A 19,811-nucleotide genomic window follows, 5' to 3' on the forward strand; every position below is an offset into this window, starting at 1 on the left:
AAACATCCACATTAAGTTATAAAGAACCAAACCAATTACAGCAGTCATGTTTGAAAAATAGTACTAATATAAGCCAAAGAGCCAGGTGTCAGAAACGATAAACAAGTGCTAACACCCTAATTAGAACACGTCATCTATCCATTCAGTCATGACCGCCTTATTGAACACACAATGAAACTGCTAGAGTAGTCATTTTTAAGAGGATGACACCGCAACAAATTTAAAACTTTTGCAATCCAAAGGGCTTAAAACCTTCAGAGTACTACCCAAGTACCTGAGATTTCAAATTTCATTAGACTACTGATAGCTTTTTTTTAAATTGTTGACACTATTACAGATGTCCCCCATTTCCCATCACCACCACCCCTTACCCACCTCCACCAGGCCCTGCCAACCATCCTCTGGCCTTCACCACACTGTTGTCTGTGTCCATGGGCTATGTATATGTATTCTTTGGCTACTTTTACCTTTTATACAAACCCGTCTACCCCTCCTCCCTCTGATCTTGGTCAGTCTATTATATGTATCCATGCCTCTGGTTCTATTTTGTTCATTAGACTCCACATGAGTAAAATCATATGGTATTTGTCTTTCTCTGACTAGCTTATTTCACTTATCATAATAATATCCAGATCCACCCATGCTGTCACAAAGGGTAAGAGCTCCTTCTTTTTTTTACAGCCACATAGTATTCCATTGTGTAAATGTGCCATGGCTTTTATATATATATATATATTTAATTGATTTCAGAGAGGAAGGAAGAGAGAGAAACATTAATGATGAGAGAATCATTGATTAGCTGCCTCCCACATGCCCCCCCCCCACCAGGGATCAAGCCTATAACCCAACCATATGTCCCTGACCGAAATCGAACCCAGGACCCTTCAGTCCGCAGGCTGACACTCTATCCACTGAACCAAACCAGCTAGAGCGCCATGGCTTTTATATACTAGTATGTATGTATGTATGTATTTATTTATTTATACACTGAGTGGCCAGATTATTAAGATCGCTGAACGCATAATAATCTGGAACTCAGTGTATATCCTATATAATAAAAGGCTAATATGCAAATTGTCCCCTCGACCAGGAGTTCGACCAGCAGGCACGCCGGCCAACCGTCCATGTCCCCTCCCCCTGGCCAGGCTGGCTGGACCCCACCTATGCACGAATTCATGCACCGGGCCTCTATATATATATATATATATATATATATATATATATATATATATATATATATATACACACATATATATATATATATACATACACACACATACACACACACACACACACACACACACACACTGAGTGGCCAGATTATTATGCGTTCAGAGATCATAATAATCTGGCCATTCAGTGTATATATTTTAAATTGATTTCAGAGAGGAAGGGAGAGGGATAGAAACATCAATGATGAGAGAAAATCATAAATCAGCTGCCTCGTGCACGCCCCTTATTGGGGAATCAAGCCCACAACCCGGGCATGTGCCCTTGACCGGAATCAAACCTGGGACCCTTCAGTCCGCAGGCCTACACTGTATCCACTGAGCCAAACCAGCCAGAGCACGCCATGGCTTTTTTATCCACTCATCTACTGATGGGCACTTGGGCTGTTTCCAGATCTTGGCTATTGTGAATAATGCTGTTATGAACACAGGGGTACACATATTCTTTCTTATTGGTTTTTGGGGATTCCTAGGATATATACCCAGAAGTAGGGATTGCTGGGTCAAAAGGCAGTTCCATTTTTAATATTCTGAAACCGTTAGTCATTTTTAAGAGGACTTTTCTCCACATCCTCACCGGCACTTGTTTTTTGTTGATTTATTGATGGTAGCCTTTCTGGCAAGTGTGAAGTGATACTTCATTGTAGTTTTAATTTACATCTCTCTGATGATTATTGACACTGACCATTTTTTCATATGTCTATTGGCCATCTGTATATCTTCTTCAGAGAAGTGTCTATTAGGTCCCTTGCCCATTTTTAATTGGATTGTTTGATTTCGGGGTGTTGAGTTACATAAGTTCTTTATATATTTTGTAAATTAACCTCTTATCAGATGTATCATTGGCAAATATGTTCTCTCATACAGTGGGTTTCCTTTTCATTTTGTTGATGGTTTCTTTTGCCATGAAGAAGCTTTTCAGTTTGATGTAGTCCCACTTGTTTTTTTCTTTGTTTCCCTTGCCCGTGGTCGGCAAATTGCGGCTCGCAAGCCACATGCGGCTCTTTGGCCCCTTGAGTGTGGCTCTTCCACAAAATACCACAGCCTGGGTGAGTCTATTTTGAAGAAGTGGCGTTAGAAGAAGTTTAAGTTTAAAAAATTTGGCTCTCAAAAGAAATTTCAATCGTTGTACTGTTGATATTTGGCTCTGTTGACTAATGAGTTTGCCGACCACTGCGATAGGCAAAATATTGAAAGATGTTTGAGATTTTATTGCCTATGTTTTCTTCTAGGATTTTTATGGTTTCATGACTTACATTTAAGTCTTTTATCCATTTTTAGTTTACTCTTTTTTAAAATATATTTTTATTGATTTCAGAGAGGAAGGGAGAGGGATAGATAAGAAACATCTATGATGAGAGAGAATCACTGATAGACTGTATCCTGCACACCCCCAACTGGGGATCAAGCCTGCAACCCAGGCATTTGCCCTGTCCGAGAATTGAACTGTGACCTCCTGGTTCATAGGTCGATGATCAACCACTGAGCCATGCTGACCAGGCTTGAGTTTATTCTTGTGTATAGTGTAAATTGGCAGTCTAGGTTCATTTTTTTTTTTTTGCATGCACCTGTCCAATTTTTACACCACCATTTATTTATTTTTTTTAATATTTTTATTGATTTTTTACAGAGAGAAAGGGAGAGGGATAGAGAGTTAGAAACATCGATGAGAGAGAAACATCGATCAGCTGCCTCCTGCACACTCCCTACTGGGTATGTGCCCGCAACCAAGGTACATGCCCTTGACCGGAATCGAACCTGGGACCCTTGAGTCCGCAGACGGACGCTCTATCCACTGAGCCAAACCGGTTAGGGCTACACCACCATTTATTGAAGAGACTTTCACACCATTGTATGCTCTTGCCTCCTTTGTCAACTATTAATTGACCATGAAACTATGGGCTCTCTGTTCTGTTCCATAGATCTATATACCTGTTCTTATGCCAGCACCAGACTGTTTTGGTTACAATGGCTTTGTAGTACAGTTTAATATCTGGTATTTTGATCCCTCCAACTTTGTTCTTCTTTCTCAAGATTGCTGAGGTTATTAGGGGTCTTTTTTGGTTCCATATAAATTTTTGGAATATTTGTTCTAGATCTGTGAGATATGCCATTGATATTTTAATAGGATTGCATTGAATCTATAGATTGCTTTGAGTAGCATGGAAATTTTTATGATATTAATTCTTCTAGTGCATGAACACAGTATATGCCTCCACTTGCTTGTATTTTCCTCCATTTCTTTCTTCAATGTCCTGTAGTTTTCCAAATATAGGTCTTTTACTTCCTTGGCTAAGTTTATTCCTAGGTACCTTATTTTTGTTGTTGGAATAGTAAATGGGATTATTTTCTTAAAGTTTCTCTTTCTGATAGTTCATTATTGGTGTATAAAAATGCTACCAATTTCTGAATATTAATTTTGTATCCTGCTACTTTGCCAAATTCACTTATTAGATCTAATAGTTTTTTGGTGGAGTCTTTAGGGTTTTATGTGTACAATATCATGTCATCTGTGAATAATGACAGTTTTACTTCCTCCTTTCTGGTTTGGATGCCTTTTATTTCTTCTTATATGATTGCTGTGACTAGGACTTCCAGTACTATCTATACTAATAATAGGTCAGTGGTCGGCAAACTCATTAGTCAACAGAACCAAATATCAACAGTACAACGATTAAAATTTCTTTTGAGAGCCAAATTTTTTAAACTTAAACTTTTTCTAACACCACTTCTTCAAAATAGACTCTCTCAGGCCGTGGTATTTTGTGGAAGAGCCACACTCAAGGGGCCAAAGAGCCACATGTGGCTCGCAAGCCACAGTTTGCCAACCACAGGCCTAGGTGGTCGTCACACCCTCACGCATCATGCCCTAACGTCATCACAAGGTGGTCGTCACACCCTCACGCATCATGCCCTAACGTCGTCACAAGGTGGTCGTCACAAGATGGCCGCACACACAGCGGAGGCAGGGCCTGGCGGAGGAGGCAGGTTGCAGCAGAGGAGGGCAGATGGGGGCGATCAGGCTGGCAGGCAGAAGCAGTTAGGGGCAATCAGGCAGGCAGGCAGGCGAGCAGTCCCGGACTGTGAGAGGGATATCTGACTGCCGGTTATCTCCAGAAAGGTCCAAGATTGGAGAGGGTGCAGGCCGGGCTGAGGGCCTGTTCCCCCCCAACCATGGACGAATTTCGTGCACCAGGCCTCTAGTGTTGAATAAGAGTGGTAAAAGCGGTCATCTCTGTTTTGTTCCTGATCTTAAGGGAAACACTTTTAGTTTTTGCCTACTGAGTATGATGTTGGCTGTAGGTTTTTCATAAATGGAGAATTTGCTAGCTTTTTATGTGCAACAGGGTATGCAGGCAGAATGACTGGAATGGAAAATGTGTATAACAAGTATAGAGAATTACCCTAAATTGTCTTAACTTTCATTCTTTAGATTTTAATGACAGTGAGAAGGAAGAAGGTATTCTGAACCAAAACCAACAAATTATAGGGCTGCTGTGTTATCAGACCCACTCAGACTATGAGCAAACAAACCCTAAACAAAGTAGATCCTAATTTGTAGAAAATACACTGCTAAAAACAGATAAATGCAGGTGTTGCAGTTACCATACCCAGCAGGCCACAAGTAGTATCACCATAACGGTGAGTGAAAGAAAAACACTGCCTAAAAATGGTCTAAATTAGTTAACACATCCAGTTTCTGATCTGAGAGTCAGGATTCTACTTTGTTCAATGTACATTTAGCCAAACCAGGAAGTACTATTTCCTTGGTAAGGTTTCAAAAAAATTGCTGGAAAGGATGCAAGTGTAAGTTAGTATACTCTGGGAAGGATGCCTTGCCATGAGAAGCTTGTTGGTCAGGTAAATGTTGTTGTCTATCTACTGCAGGCAGGTCACAGCCCGCTTGGCTCACAGGGAAGCCAAACAGGCAGAGTGTGCAAACCACTCCTCTGGAAGAAGTGTTCCCTGCACCAAAAAGCTGGTGTTGGCAGAATGTGCAACATGAGGCAGAGAGAAGGACCACATCAATGGTATAAACTCAGTTCCTTTTTTACAGCTTTATTGAGGTATAATCCATATACCAATACAATTTATTTAAAGCATACAACTCAGTGTTCTCTTTTAGACATAATCACAGAGTTGTGCAACCAGGATCAATTTCGAAACATTTCCATTACCCCAAAAGGGACCTTCATACCCATTTCCCCCAAACCCTCCCAGTCCCAGGCAACAACTAATCTGTCTTCAACTAATCTGCCTACTTTGGATACTTCATGTAAGTGGAACCATATAATTATGTGGTCTCTTGTGACTGGCTTCTTTCATACATTTAATGTTTACAAAGTTCATCCATGTTATAGCATGTATCAGTTCTCCATTCTTCTTTATTGCTGAATAATATTCTACTCTAAGGATATACCATGCACAGTAGAATCTTCACAAGCAGTAGAATCTCTTTTGCTGTATAAACAAAGCTGTAAACAGTGATTAGGCCCCACATGAGTCCATAAATGCCTATTTATAGCTGAAAATAAATTATTAATTGCATAGTATTACAGTTCTCTAGAAGTGTTATCAATTACCACAGTGAAATCTGGATTAATGAAAATACTGGGAATGAAGCTCCTTTATATTTAAGTCAACTGCTTCAAATGTTTTTCCATAATCTGTAGGAGGAAGAGGCAATTAATTGCAAGCCTTAAGGCCTGAACACCTCAGGACATAACTGTTTTTTGATCCCACCCACAGTTGAAGACAAACTGCAAAACTGCAAGTATACAAAGCTGGTCTCTATAACCTCCCTTTCTGCTTGCTGGCCCCTACATCTCTTCCCCCGATCTTTGAAATACAATTCCTTCTGTATGTTTCACTCCTCCCCCTATCCCCAAAACAAAATGAGATCTTTTATACCTGTTGACTAATTACAGCCTCACTTTAAATTGAAATAATGCATTTACATGAAAATGTTACTTGAAGGAGACATTGATTTTCTAACACATTTATCTCCCAAGACATGAAATGAAAATTAGTTTCCCTCAAATGAAGAATTTCCAGTAGGAACAAGCTGGTAAAGGGTAGAGTTATTGTTTGTATGCTTGTTTGTTGTTGTTTTTTTTCCCCAATAGACCCTCTCAAATCACAGTAAATCCACTCCATGGCAAATTGAATTTACTCAGTCCTCTCAGGGTAACACATTTCTAGGAGGGTGGAAAAAAAAATAAGGAATTGTTATTAATTCTGTTAGACATGATAATGGTAGTATGATTATGTCTAAAACTACCTTTTTTTATTAGAAATGCATACTGAGATATTTGGGTAAAATGATGTGCTATCTCTTATTTACTTGAAAATACTTCAGGTAGTTGGAAAGAGGATATGGGGAAGGGAAAATGAAACTAAATACTGATAATTGTTGAGAGCAGCTGATAGGTGATGAGAGTTCATTATTCTTTTCTGCTTTATGTCCATAGAAAATTTTCCAGAGTAAAATACTTTTAAAAGAGAGAGATAAACTGTTCTCTTCCTCTCAGGCAGTCTTTTGTGCCTTTTCTTTTCCTTCATAGCACTTACTGTTGTCACTACATATTTCTAAAATTATTTGATTAATGTTTATCTCCCTGACTAGACTTTAAGCTCCATAAGGACCACAAAGGTGTTCGCTTAGCTCCCACAAAATCCCTACCACCTTGCAAAGTTTCTGGCATGTGACAAATATTTACTAAGTGATCGAGACAATAAAATAAGTTGTATCATGCACCTAGGTCAGTAAATGCTCAATACATAAAGGGAAGGGGGAATGGAAAGCCAGGGACCTTTGGTTGAATGTATTTTTACCTACATGTATTTACCATTTAAGTTCACAAGCTTTTCTATTTAAAATGTAGTAAAGATGTAACAGATTTAACTTCACCTAGCTCAGTGGTCGGCAAACTGCGGCTCGCGAGCCACATGCGGCTTTTTGGCCCCTTGAGTGTGGCTCTTCCACAAAATACCAGGGCCTGGGTGAGTCTATTTTGAAGAAGTGGCGTTAGAAGAAGTTTAAGTTTAAAAAATTTGGCTCTCAAAAGAAATTTCAATCGTTGTACTGTTGATATTTGGCTCTGTTGACTAATGAGTTTGCCGACCACTGACCTAGCTTATCCTTACTACATTCATGTGATGTATTCAGCTAAGAACTACAGTCTCCACTTTATGAAATGGAAACTCTGGAACCAAAAAGTTATAAAACGTTTTCATGGTCATAATGAAAGAGATGCACAAATGAACAAAACTCATCTTTTGTTCATGCCTCATGCTGTTTTTAAAGGAGCATGATTTTATTCTCAAGAAAAATAAAATAGCCCTAGCTGGTTTGACTCAGTGGATAGAGCGTTGTCTGCCTTCGGACTGAAGGGTCCCAGGTTTGATTCTGCTCAAGGGCACATGCCCAGGGTGCCAGCTCAATCCCCAGTAGGGGGCGTGCAGGAGGCAGCCAATCAATGATTGATTCTCTCTCATCATTGATGTTTCTATCCTCTCTTCCTCTCCCCTCCTCTCTGAAATATATATATATATATATATATATATATATATATATATATATATATTAGCCCTAACTGGTTTGGCTCATTGGATAGAGCATCGGCCTGCGGACTGAAGAGTCCCAGGTTCGATTCCAGTCAAGGGCATGTACCTTGGTTGCGGGCACATCCCCAGTAGGGGGTGTGCAGGAGGCAGCTGATGGATGTTTCTAACTCTCTCTCCCTCTCCCTTCCTCTCTGTAAAAAATCAATAAAATATATTTAAAAATATATATTTTTTTAAAAAGAAAAAAAAATAAGAAAAAGTAGTACTGTATATATTAAATCAACCTTCAGTGGCTGAGAAACTGAGTAGCTATATAATAGACTCAGCTGAAAATATATTTTGACTTTGCCCAAAACAATTTTTAAAATATATTTTTATTATTGATAGCATTATAAATACTCCCATTTCCTCTCCCCTTACCCCCCACCCCCCGCCCCTACCCCACCCGCCCAGGTTTTCACTACCCTATTGCCCATGTCCATGGGCTATGGATATAAGTGTATAAGTGCTTTGATTTATGTCTTCCCCCCAACCCCGCATTGAGGTATGTCAGTCAGTTCCATGCCTCCACGCTTCGGGTCTTATTTTGCTTGTCAATTCATTTTGTGAAATAAGCCAATGTGAGAAAGACAAGTATCACATGATCTCATTTATTTGTGGAATCTAATGAACAAAATGAATTGACCAAAACAATTTTTGAGTTTGAAGCACCTACTGGTAGAGGAAGTACAAAAAGCAGAAGATGAGGCATTTAGGCAACAGGGAACGAAAGAAAATATGACGAGTAATCTGAAGGCCTTTTTAAAAAACTGGTTACTAGTAAATTGACAACAAGAAAATTCATAAAGATAATAAATACAAATACCATGACAATGTTTAAAACACCAGTCCCCTGAGTTCCCAAGTTTTAAATTCATCTCAAGTAATACCATAATCAATAAAGTTTCTGTTTAATCAATACTTTATATAGAAATAGCCTACTTAAATATCACTATGCCCCCAAATCCTTTTGAAATGCTTAAAATTGGTTTACCTTAATTTGATAACAGATAACGATGTGCACAATAAAAAAGGCAGAAATACCAAATGTTTGCCATTAATGTAAACAAATAGTTGTAAAACTAATCTTAACTCAGCCAATCTGAAAGCTTGTGTGCTGTAATGCCAAAAAATGTCACATCCATATCTGTGGAGAACATTTAAAGCCACGCCAAGCAAAGTCTAAAACAAAACCTGCCATGAAACCTAAAAAAATTAAAAATAAATAGCTAAATATTTTTAGTAAAAAGAATAAAATGACGTTTTAAATAACCCAATAAACTTATTTTGGGGATCAAATCTGGAAAGGTATCATTTTGCTCACATAAGATACCTACCACCTGGCCTGGGTTGAATTCTAGACTGGGTTGCTCCACGTTTACTCAAGGCACAGTTACTACTGGTGGAGCTGCTACAAAGACACAGGGTGCTCAGTTTTACTCCTACACCCATCATATCATGGGTTGTCAAACCATGCATCCAATCTGCAGCATGGCAGGGTAATGATTTACACCTGCAATTTCCAAGCAAAAAATGCAAGATTTACTTGCCCCATGATGGTTACTTCTCAACTCTTAAAATAATTTATAAAAGCACCAGCTGAGCATGAATTTCTGTACCAAAATTACCTATCAATTCATTTAAGCCTTTTCGTGTAAGCGGTAATAGAATACTGTCCTCTGAATGCAGACAATACTGCTGACCCACGCCAGGCATTGATTTGCAGTTGTTTTTCCAATGGGGTGATGGATTTGCGCTCAGCTACTCACGGTGTCTACTAGGTCCCCCTGGTGACCAACAGTACCTGAAGGCTGGAGAAGGAAGGGTTCAAAGGCACAAACTGACAGCGGGACAGAGGGTGGAACGGAAATCATGAAAAATTAACACAGGAACAGTACACATGACATGACTGAGAATAACGTTTACATTGCTGGGGTATTTGAGATCGCCACCAGACACTGTTCCCTTTCCTTTTAGAAAGCAATCACCCGTCCGACTCGCTCGGGTTTCTGAGTCCTACCTCGCATTTAAATCACGGGTGATGGAAAGACAGAACCAAGGAGCTCAGCACGAGGCACACGCCGCTTCTCGGGCGCTTGGGGAAACACTGATGTGACAAATTGCCATAATTTTCTAAAATATGGAGGAATGACACACCACCTTACCTACCCCCGTTTGAAGACCCAGGACACAGAATCGAGAACAGCCGCCCTGCGGGGCCCACCAGAGAAGGGGGAGCGCACGGGACCGGGGAGAGACAGAGGCACGTCCCGAGCCCAGACCGCCGGGCCCCGACTGCTAGGGGTGTAGGGTCGCCCCCGAGTCACGTCTCGCGGCTCCTGGGGGGCCAGCGGTGCGAGGGCGAGCCCGGCCGAGTGACCTGGGTTCCCGAGCCTGGCCGGCCGGAGCAGCGGTGGGGACGGGGCAGCGCTGCCTCGGGGGCTGCGGCGCCGGGCGCCGGGCGGCGGGGAGGGCGCGCCGCCAGGTGCGGACAGCAGGGGGCAGCGGGGTTCGGGCGGGCGCTGACCCGGGGAAGGAGGAGTGAGGCGGGCAAGTCCCGCGCGGCGAGGGGGGGCGCGCGGCGGGCTTGCCGCCGGCCTACCTGGAGGTAGTAGGGTTTCCTTAGCCAGGCGCCCGGACAGAGACTCCTCGCCATGGTAATCACACATCGCCCCGCCGCGCCGCAGTCAGAGGCGGACCCGAGCGCCGGCGGCCCGGCTCCCCGCCTTCCCCCGCCTCCCCCGCCCCCAGCCCGGCCGGGCCCGCCCACTCCTCCGCCCCCGCCGCGCGCGCGCTCCTCTCGGCTCCACTGGGGTGACGGCGGCTCGCGGCCCGAGGCCTGGCCTCCAGCTCTGCTAGCCGGGCCGTCGTGGCTGTCAGAACCGCTGCTGCCGACTCCGCCATAAAAGGGAGTCGCGCCTCGCCTTGGCCGACACAAATCCAGCTGCCTCCCCGCGCTTAAAGGGGAGGCGTGCGGAGGAGGGAGGGGGCGCCGCGGCCTCTGGGGTGTCGCTGGCTCTGCGCGGGGAGGGGCGGGGTGAGGGCGTGCGCCTCCGGGCCCGGGAGCGCCGACCTCTCCGACTGCATCCAAGTGGCCGCCGGATCCCGGCAACCCCGCTGCGCATCCCGCCAGCCTGCCCGGCGGTACTGAACCCCCTTTGGGCTCTGCTCCTTCAGTGCGGATGCGTCTGGGCCGGTTGCCGGGAAATTCAAGGGAAGCTTGGCACTCTGCTTGGGGACGGGCTGGTTCTCCCTCGCGCACAGAGGCGGGTGCGGCTCAGGGAGGGGGCGTCTGCCGCAGCCCGAAACGCCGACGGGCGCATCCCTGAGGACTGGGCTCTTCGCCGACAGGCCAGCCGATGCGGACAGGGCTACTCTGTGCTGAACTCGCCTTGACCCCCCCAAATCCAGTTTGCTTCTAAGGGCCTTAATCTATTTTTAAAATATACTTAAAAAAATTCTGACCTTTTAAATTTGTATTGTTTTCAAACAGCTTCAGAGTTTTTCTGGCTCCACCCAGGGACCCTGATTCAAAAGAAAGAAAACTATTACTGAATTACGGTCCTGGAGACCTGGGACGTGGCACAGCTCCTCAGTTAAGGCTACATAACGCAGGGTGTGGTCTTTCTTTTGACAGTGAAGTCCAAATAAGGGAAAACAGAGACACCCTAGTGGGAGAACAGCTGTTGATAGGAGTGACTCTTAGTAGAGGAAGATGTGTTTTTGCTTCTTTTCACCCCACATGCCACCTTTCATGTGATTCCAACAAAGTTTAGGTGGCCATTTAGATGGCTCTGAGAAGTGGTTTCCCCAGAAGCAAACCTTGACACACTCTCACTGCAGCTTTTACATAAGCCTTGTGCTTTACTTTTTTTGAAGAGATACTTTTTTGTCCACTCCTCACCCTTCCCCCCCACCTCCTAAGCACAGACGCAGGTTTTAAACCTGGGTAACATTTTACTGCTGGCAGATAAACCCATTTTTCATTGATTTTCAGCTTAGTTTAACAGACCAGAAAGCTAATAATGGATCCTATTGGTTTAATTCACTCTTTCATTCATTCAAAAAATAAATATTAATTGAGCACCCAGACATTGTTTTAGTTGATTTGGTTATATATATGAACAAAACAGACAACAAACAAACCCACCCTTGCAGATACTTCATTTTGCGGGTGGGGGCAACAGGAAATAAGTAATAAATGTAATAAATACAAAAATCAAATAGGATAATAAAGTTGAGGATATGAAAAAATAAAACATCAATAGAAATGAGAAAGACTATAAGTAGAGTAGGTTTGAGGAGAAAGATCAAAAGTTTATTTTTGGACATTTACATTTGAGATATTTATTAGAAATCCAAGTGGCGATTTGGGGTAGGCAGTTGTATATATAACCTGAGTTTAAGGAGAGTGGTCCAAACTAGAGATATATGAAAGATTTCAGCATTTAGATGATATTTAAAGCCAAGAGACTAGACAATAGCACCAAGGGGGTGTGTAAATGGAGAGAAGAGAACCAAGGATGAAGTCTTACAACTTCAAGGAGGGAGAAGTGAATGAGCCAGCAAAGGAGCCTGACAAGGAGCAGCCATGAAGTAGGAGAACCAAAAGTGAGTGCCTGGAAGCCAAGTGAAGGCAGTGTATCAAAGAGGAGTGATTACTCACTCCTAAGTGAATGAGAACTGAGACGACCGCTGGATTTAGTACCATGGAGGCCAATGGTAACATTTCAATGAGGCAAGGTGTTTGCGGGGGGAGAAGGGGGATTGATTGGAGTGTGTTTAAGAAAAAATGGGAGAAGAGGAATTGGAGATGGCTAACATTATAGGCAGTTATTTTGAGAAGTTCTTTTACAAAGAGGAGCCCCAAAATGAGATAGTTACTGTCAGTGAAAGTGAAGTCAAAAGTAGGTTAACAGCCCTGGTCAGGTGGCTCAGTTGGTTGGAGCATCATCCCATACACCAAAAAGCTTTGGGTTGGATTCCCAGTCAGGGCACATACCTGGTTTGTGGGTTCAATTCCTGGTTGGGGCACTTAGACAACCAATCGATGTTTCTCTCTCAGATCGATGTTTCTCTCTCCCCCTCGCTTCCTCTTGCTCTAAAAAACCAATTAAAACATATCCTCCATGAGGATTTTTTTTTTAAGCAGGTTGACAAAAAAATTGGGAGAACTCTTTGTTTCTGATGAGGATGATCTGGAAGAGAAGGGGAAATTTATGTAGGCGTCAGAAGAGAGAATTGTTGGAGAGGTATCCTTGAGAAGGAAAGAGAATTTGGAATCTAGCACACAAGTGAATGAATAGTCTGCAGACAGGAGCACGGACTGACTGTCCATGGAAACAGGCCAGCAGTTGGGCAGAAGTGGTTGTGGGAATTTGTGGGAGTTCTCTTTTGGTTATTTCCATTTTCTCAGAGACAGGAAGTAAGGTCATCAGTGGAGAAAGGAGAGGTGTGGAAGAATAATGGAGAGAAGTGAAGGTGTAAAATACTCATCTGGAAAGGTAAATGGACTATGAAAAAATATCATATGCTTGCTGAATGTCATAAAGGGCCCGCTTGAGTTGCTAGTGATAAATTTAAGTGGGACAAGTCAGTGTGATTGTGGTGTTTTTCTTTATTTGATTGATTTTAGAGAGAGAGGAAGGGAGAGAGAGAAATATCAATTTGATACTCCACTTATTTATATATTCATTGGTTGATTCTTATCTGTGACCTGACTGGTGATCAAACCCTCAACCTTGGTTTATGGTGTGACACTAACCAAGTGAGCTACCCAGCTAGGGCCTTGATTGTGCTTTTTTCAAAAACTCTAGCAATAATCAGATACCAGAGTGAAGGCTCAGAGTAGGCTTAGAATTCTATTTAATCAGGCTTTACCAAGGCAATAAGAGCAAGGAGAGAGGAGCAAGGGAGTTGAGGATGTAAGGGAGTGGTTAAAATTCACAATGGACTTTAAGATGAGGAACCAGTGGATGTGGACAGATTAAGGACAGAGAAAAGGTAGTAGTTAGTATCAATTAATTGCAAGTCCTTGTGGGGCTGAGGGACAATAGGAGTCAGAGAATAAGAGAGAATGATCTGGAAAGATAGGAAGTGTTTAATAAGGGGTCTGGATCCATTTTTTATATTTGCTGACGGCTTTCACCACTCCTCTTTTCCCTGTGCCCCACATTTGGGAAAACTGTTAAGAAAGCCTGGGTGCTCATTCCTTTGGTGCCAGTGGGAAGTTCAAACCATGTAAGACCCAAACCATGTGAGAAAACCTTCACCCCGGTCCCACCCCTACCCCAAACACCATAAAACCCGAAGGCATCTCATTTCTCTGTCCCCTCCAGCTCTATTCATACTAGTTTGGAGCCTGCCCTGCTCTTCCCGGGAAACTTCTTTATGTGAGTGACAAGCCTTTCCATACTCTGTTTGGTGCATGTGTGATATCACCAGTATTGACGTCCAAACCAAAATTTAGGTGTAGTCCATCTCGCTTCTGCAAGAGTTACCAGAACAACATGGTAATTAGAGTGGGATGCATGAGATTAAGATGAAGTCTAAGGTAGAAAGAGATAATGGCAGACAAATGGCTGCGGAGGGTGGCATATGGTACTGGAAGAGAATCAAAGTGAAGGTGTCATAAGGATTACCTATTCCATATTGGAAACAAGACTTAGGACAGGAGAGGTGCTGGAAAGGATCCCAGTAGTCCAAAGCTGAAGTTGAGAAATAAGGCAAAGTGATCTATGAGTGAGTAGGTGACTACCACAATGAGGAGAGTGACAACATCAGAGGACATGAGTTAAAAGAAGCAAATATTGGTCAGGAGGAGTAAGTAAAGAGAAAAAAGGGAGAATAGCCTGAAAGAAGCAATGAAGAGCAAGGAGGATATCTCTTTCACCTCCAAGTCCAGCGGTGTGAGGGCCCTGGGAAGGCTGCAGGGACAATATCCGTAGGGAATGAGCCTGGTTTGCTTTAGGACAAAAAGTGAAGGAAATATTCAGAGGAGAGATGGAGGATACAGAAGGTTTTGCTTATGATGGCTTGTGGATTCCAGAGGACACAGTGGAAGAGTCTTAGAAATTGGGTAGTGGTGGGAAAGGGTTCAAAATAGGTGATATGAAGAGCCTTGAGTGGGTCAGTGGGTGGGAGATGAAGGGTGTCTGGGATTTCTTGCGGTAAGGGCTATAAACGGATAATAAGGACAAAGTTTCAGTCAAATGAGAAGAAATGATTGTTCAGTTTCCATTTAGAGTCAACAAAGATTAAATGTAGTTAAAATTTTCTTATTCAAAAGGGGAAAATTCATTTAGATCATTTTCATTTCAAATTTGAGTTGTTTCCCTTGTTATCACATGTCCCAGGAGCCTGAGAGAGAAAGCTGGGGCTCAGACAGCCCCCCAGGGTCCAGGCTGGGAACCTCATTGTAGGTGGACTGGCACTTTTGGTTTTAAATCCACCAAGTGTATGAGTCCCGAGAAGGATCCCAAGCATGTTGGCCTGTGGCAAAGTTAAGTAGGACACATTCTACCTCTTGATGTGGCCCTTCTTTTCACTCTTGTTGCAGTGGCCCTGCGAATTCTTGATGTCATACACTGGACCTGCTATACAAACATCCAGATTTACCTGGCACCCATTCTTATGAAGTTTAAAAGTTTCTGTTTTTCTAAGTAAAAGTCAGCTAATCCAAAATTAATCCATGTGGTTGTGTTCAGAGGTACTAATTTGTGGCCTCTTAGTTGCCATGTGTAATGTAACTTTGTCCTTCTAGAGACAAAGGAGTAACTCCATTGGTTTAAAATATATGAAATCAAGATCAGTGGTCTTCAAACTTTTTGTTTACACACTACTAAAAGAATTTTGGAAAATACATGTATCCCTGCCCCATTTTTATAACGACATCCAAGTTTTTTCTCACAAAATTAAATAATTGTAAAGGAAGTCATTTCCAGTGTTCTGTTGTAAATATTGGCATTTAAAAATAAAATGGTCTCTCAAATCTTAAGTGTGGAATATAAATGCCATGGTGATTTGATACCATTTAAAGAGTAAGTGAAAAAGTATTTCTTTAGCTATTAAATATGTAACATTGTTCCCTTTTCTTCTTAAACTTTTAAAAAATATTTTTCATTTTTCAATTACAATTAATGTACAATATTATATTAGTTTCAGATGTACAACCTCGTGATCACACATTTATTTACCCTGTGAAGTAATTACCTCAATAAATCCAGCACCCATCTCACACCATATATAGTTACTACAATATTACTGACTATATTCCCTGTGCTGTACTTTACATCTTCATGAGTATTTTGTAACTACTTTCTTCTTGAACTTTTGTAATTCCACTTCCCTTATACAATTTTATTCTTTTACATATATTTTATGCATTTTAAACTACTATTCAACTTTCACACTCTCTGCAATAAAAATAAACTGACTTTTTTTTTTACCGTCACTGCATTTTTTATAATGTTTTTATTCAAAATTAGCTATTCAAAGTGATTTAACCTTTACAGAATAATCAAATTTCAGTTTATGCTGCAGGTTTCTTTTATTTTGTGGTGGGTTTCTTTTTTGTGGGCTTTCTCTCAGCTGCTGGTACCTGCAGCCTTTTTTTTTTTTTTTTTAACCACCAAAGGCTTCTTCTGCTTCCTAACAATAACCCTCTTTCTTACTTCCCTACCACAGGCTTCTTGCCTGGAACCCTCTTCTCATCTGATTTGGCTTCTAGCGCGGCTGCTGCTTTTTCCACCGGGAGCTTGTGGTTCTTGGTCTGCTGAAGAATGGTGTTCCAGCTCATAGTCTTTGCATATGGATTTAGCGTCAACATGATTCTCAGGGTTTTCAGTGGATTCTCCTTCAGGACTCTGCAATGCATCTTCTTGTGTGGTGCTTGGAGGGCTGTTTGGATTTCTGGACTTTTCAAAATGCTGCTAAGGTATGTACTGAGCATCTTGTGCATGGGAAAGTTGTAGTTACTCTTGAGGGAGGCAGCTTTATGTCAGGTGCCATACAGATCATCTACTTACAGGAAGCATTTTCAGTTTAAATGCAGAAACAGCCCACATGCACACCAAGAGCAAGTTTCAAAATGTTCAGTTTGCTTACATTAAGCAGGTAATTCCAGGGATGTTTCTGAAGGCTTTGATGATACCGTTGTCCTCAGTATAGATGATGCAATATCCTCTATACTAGATATAATAACAGTTTCTCATTTTGCCCTTATTAGTTATCATTTGCTGAGAGGCATAGAGCTTTTTTTTATATCATTCCAGGCCTTAACTTTCTTAGGGAGCAAAACAGCCTCCTTGGTCTTCTTGTAGTCTTCAACTTTATCTTCAACCACCAAAGAAGTTCAGGAACTTCCTCAGTATGATGACCTTTAGACATGAGCAGTGCTGGTAAGGCCGAGATAGCTAGGGTAGAGCAGATGGCATATCTCTCCTGTGTTTTATTCACTCTAAAGTTGCCAACAGTGCCAGGTTTGGGTTGTGCAAACATGCAACCCCTCTCGTAAAAGTACCCTGGCCAGAACAATGAATCCCACCACCTTGAACTCTGGGAATCTGAGCCACAGCTCTGCCAGTACCCCAAGGCTGGCAGGTTTGATGACCTGCCAATTCACTGTCAGCATAGGGCTGTCTATTTTTTTTTTTCCTCAGGTTGGTGTACAAAGTTCATATTGGCAAAGGGACATTTTTGCCAGGTGATTCCCCCTTTTTGGGGCGCACAGATATCAATGGATGAGCACACGCCATGACGAGGAGAGGAAAAGGCCACACTATGGTGTGTACTCTCCATTGATACATAAATTGACATTTTAATGCCTTTTACTTTTATTTTTAAATTTTAACTTTTGAATATGTAATACTCTCACTTGGTTCAAAAAAATAAAACTAAATAAAAAGTACACATTGAGAAGTCTTATTCCCATACTCATGCCCTTCTATCTTGTCCCTGCTTTGCATAGATAATTACTTCTGTTAAATTTTAATGCCTTTTTCTAGTGCCAGTGTTCCTTTATATATATAAATAAAAGCAAAATTGAATATGTATTTTTAAATTGGATATATGTATTTTATCCCCCTTTCCTTATATTAAAAAAAATGTATTGTTACATTTTTTTAAAAAACGACAGAATGACAATTTACTAATTAGATTAATGAAAATGTGCTAATTAGACCAATATCAAATCACACTCCTGGTAAGACCCCTTCCTTTCCCTTTCCCTTGATAGTGGGGTTGGATCACAGAATCACCTCACATTCTTCAAGGACATGTCAGAAACCCATGGTGCTTTTTGTTCTTTGAGTTCAGTACCAATGAAAGCAGAGATTGCAAATGGTAGCCCTCGGCAGACATGTTTTGTTTGACCCAACATTTACAGTTTGGGACATTTTACATAAAGGTCAAGATTTCTAACTTTTTTGAAAATAAAATGATCAGCTAACCAAGCCTTTCAGTCACTCAACAGCAGTGAGCGGGCACTGAGCACCACATCCTCCTCTCTGTGGGACCTGTGCTCTGCAGTTCACTACAGTCTCCCTTTCTCCCTAATTTTCCTGCTCCAACCCCCAGAGCTTAATTATCTTTCCAGGTTGATCCCTGTAGGCATTTGACTTTGTGACCTCTGGGTTAACCTCATAGTGAGTGATTTGGGAAAGTAGGCTCAATCAGAGACTTCTTTGAAGGTTTAAAATGGGAAGCAAGAAATGGGCTAGTGTAGAGAATAAAAAAGAGGAAATTAGGCTCTGGATTAATGATTCAGTTAAAAAGAACCCATATTTTACATGAAATTTCCCCCAAACAAAATAGACAAATAAATTTTACACTGTTCAGCCTACACTCACTAGATGGGATAGAGTGTTATTGGTAAGGCAAGGTGATAACTGAATTTGCACCGCAGGAAAAATGAAGTGTGTTGTAAGTCATGAGAATGTAGACTAAAATGAGAGACAGGGCTCTCTTTTATCTCCTATTAAAAGGCAAGTTGGATATTGAATAAAAAACTATAATGGTTTCCTGATTTTTCACTAACACAACCACCAAACGTGAATCTATTGTATACAAAATGTTATAAAATGATGTTAAGAGTGTAGAAAACAAGAAACACAATGTGAGGTATTTCCCATGCTGCACCGCGGCCTCCTCTTTCTCTTCTGGCCCCTGGTGCTTCCGGAGCCGTGGGCTTCTGTGCAGAGATGGCCAAGTCCAAGAACCACACCACGCACAACCAGTCCCGAAAATGGCACAGAAATGGCATCAAGAAACCCCGGTCACAAAGATACGAACCTCTTAAGGGGGTAGACCCCAAGTTCCTAAGGAACATGCGCTTTGCCAAGAAGCACAACAAGAGGGGCCTGAAGAAGATGCAGGCCAACAACGCCAAGGCCATGAGCGCACGCGCTGAGGCCATCAAGGCCCTGGTCAAGCCCAAGGAGCCCAGGCCCAATATCCCAAAGGGCTGCAGCCGCAAACTCAGTCGACTTGCCTACATCGCTCACCCCAAGCTTGGGAAACGTGCTCGTGCCCGCATTGCCAAGGGGCTCAGGCTCTGCCGGCCAAAGGCCAAGGCCAAGGCGGAAACCAAGCCCCAGGCTGCAGGTACAGCTGCAGCTCAGGCTCCCAAAGCGGCTCAGGCTCCTGCTCCCAAAGGTGCCCAGGCCCCCACGAAGGCTCCACAATAGAGGCCTCTGTCTGCCGACGTGAGGACGAGGACGGAAGGACTGGTGGGCACTGGTGCCATCCTGTGCTGTTTGTACAGATAAACCTGCCGCAGGAAAAAAGAAAAAAAAAAAAAGAAACATAATATGAAGTAGGGCAGGTATTTTCTGTATCTGGTTTTAATATAGAATTATTCAGAATAAAGAGAATGATTAGAATTCTAAGTCATTGTTATGTCCCTAATGCCTACTCTATCATCTGGTAAATAGAAGGTAATACACAAACATTTGTTGAAAGAGTAAATGAACGAATAAA

The 19,811-nt window shown here is 42.1% G+C and overlaps 2 protein-coding genes and 1 pseudogene across 3 annotated transcripts in view; 1 reads left to right on the plus strand and 2 right to left on the minus strand.

The window, feature by feature from the left end:
- Positions 1-10,570, minus strand: part of DIPK1A (divergent protein kinase domain 1A) — a 136,183-nt gene extending 125,613 nt beyond the window's left edge. Inside the window, exon 1 of the mRNA XM_080655656.1 lies at positions 10,438-10,570. Coding sequence (XP_080511782.1) covers positions 10,438-10,491 — 54 coding nt within the window. The 5' untranslated portion in view covers positions 10,492-10,570. The remainder of the gene's footprint in view (positions 1-10,437) is intronic.
- A 5,795-nt stretch (positions 10,571-16,365) lies between these two features.
- Positions 16,366-17,590, minus strand: LOC308241637 (large ribosomal subunit protein uL4-like; annotated as a pseudogene). Its single transcript has one exon. The product of its transcript is annotated as a large ribosomal subunit protein uL4-like (transcript).
- A 1,413-nt stretch (positions 17,591-19,003) lies between these two features.
- On the plus strand, positions 19,004-19,519 carry LOC308241404 (large ribosomal subunit protein eL29-like; the record flags this gene model as incomplete). Its single annotated transcript, XM_080654808.1, has 1 exon — positions 19,004-19,519. The coding sequence occupies exon 1, from the start codon at positions 19,034-19,036 to the stop codon at positions 19,517-19,519; it is 486 nt and encodes a 161-aa protein (XP_080510934.1). The 5' UTR covers positions 19,004-19,033.
- Positions 19,520-19,811: the final 292 nt, after the last annotated feature.

The sequence above is a fragment of the Plecotus auritus genome, assembly GCF_963455305.1.
Source record: "Plecotus auritus genome assembly, chromosome: 2".
NCBI lineage: Eukaryota > Metazoa > Chordata > Mammalia > Chiroptera > Vespertilionidae > Plecotus > Plecotus auritus.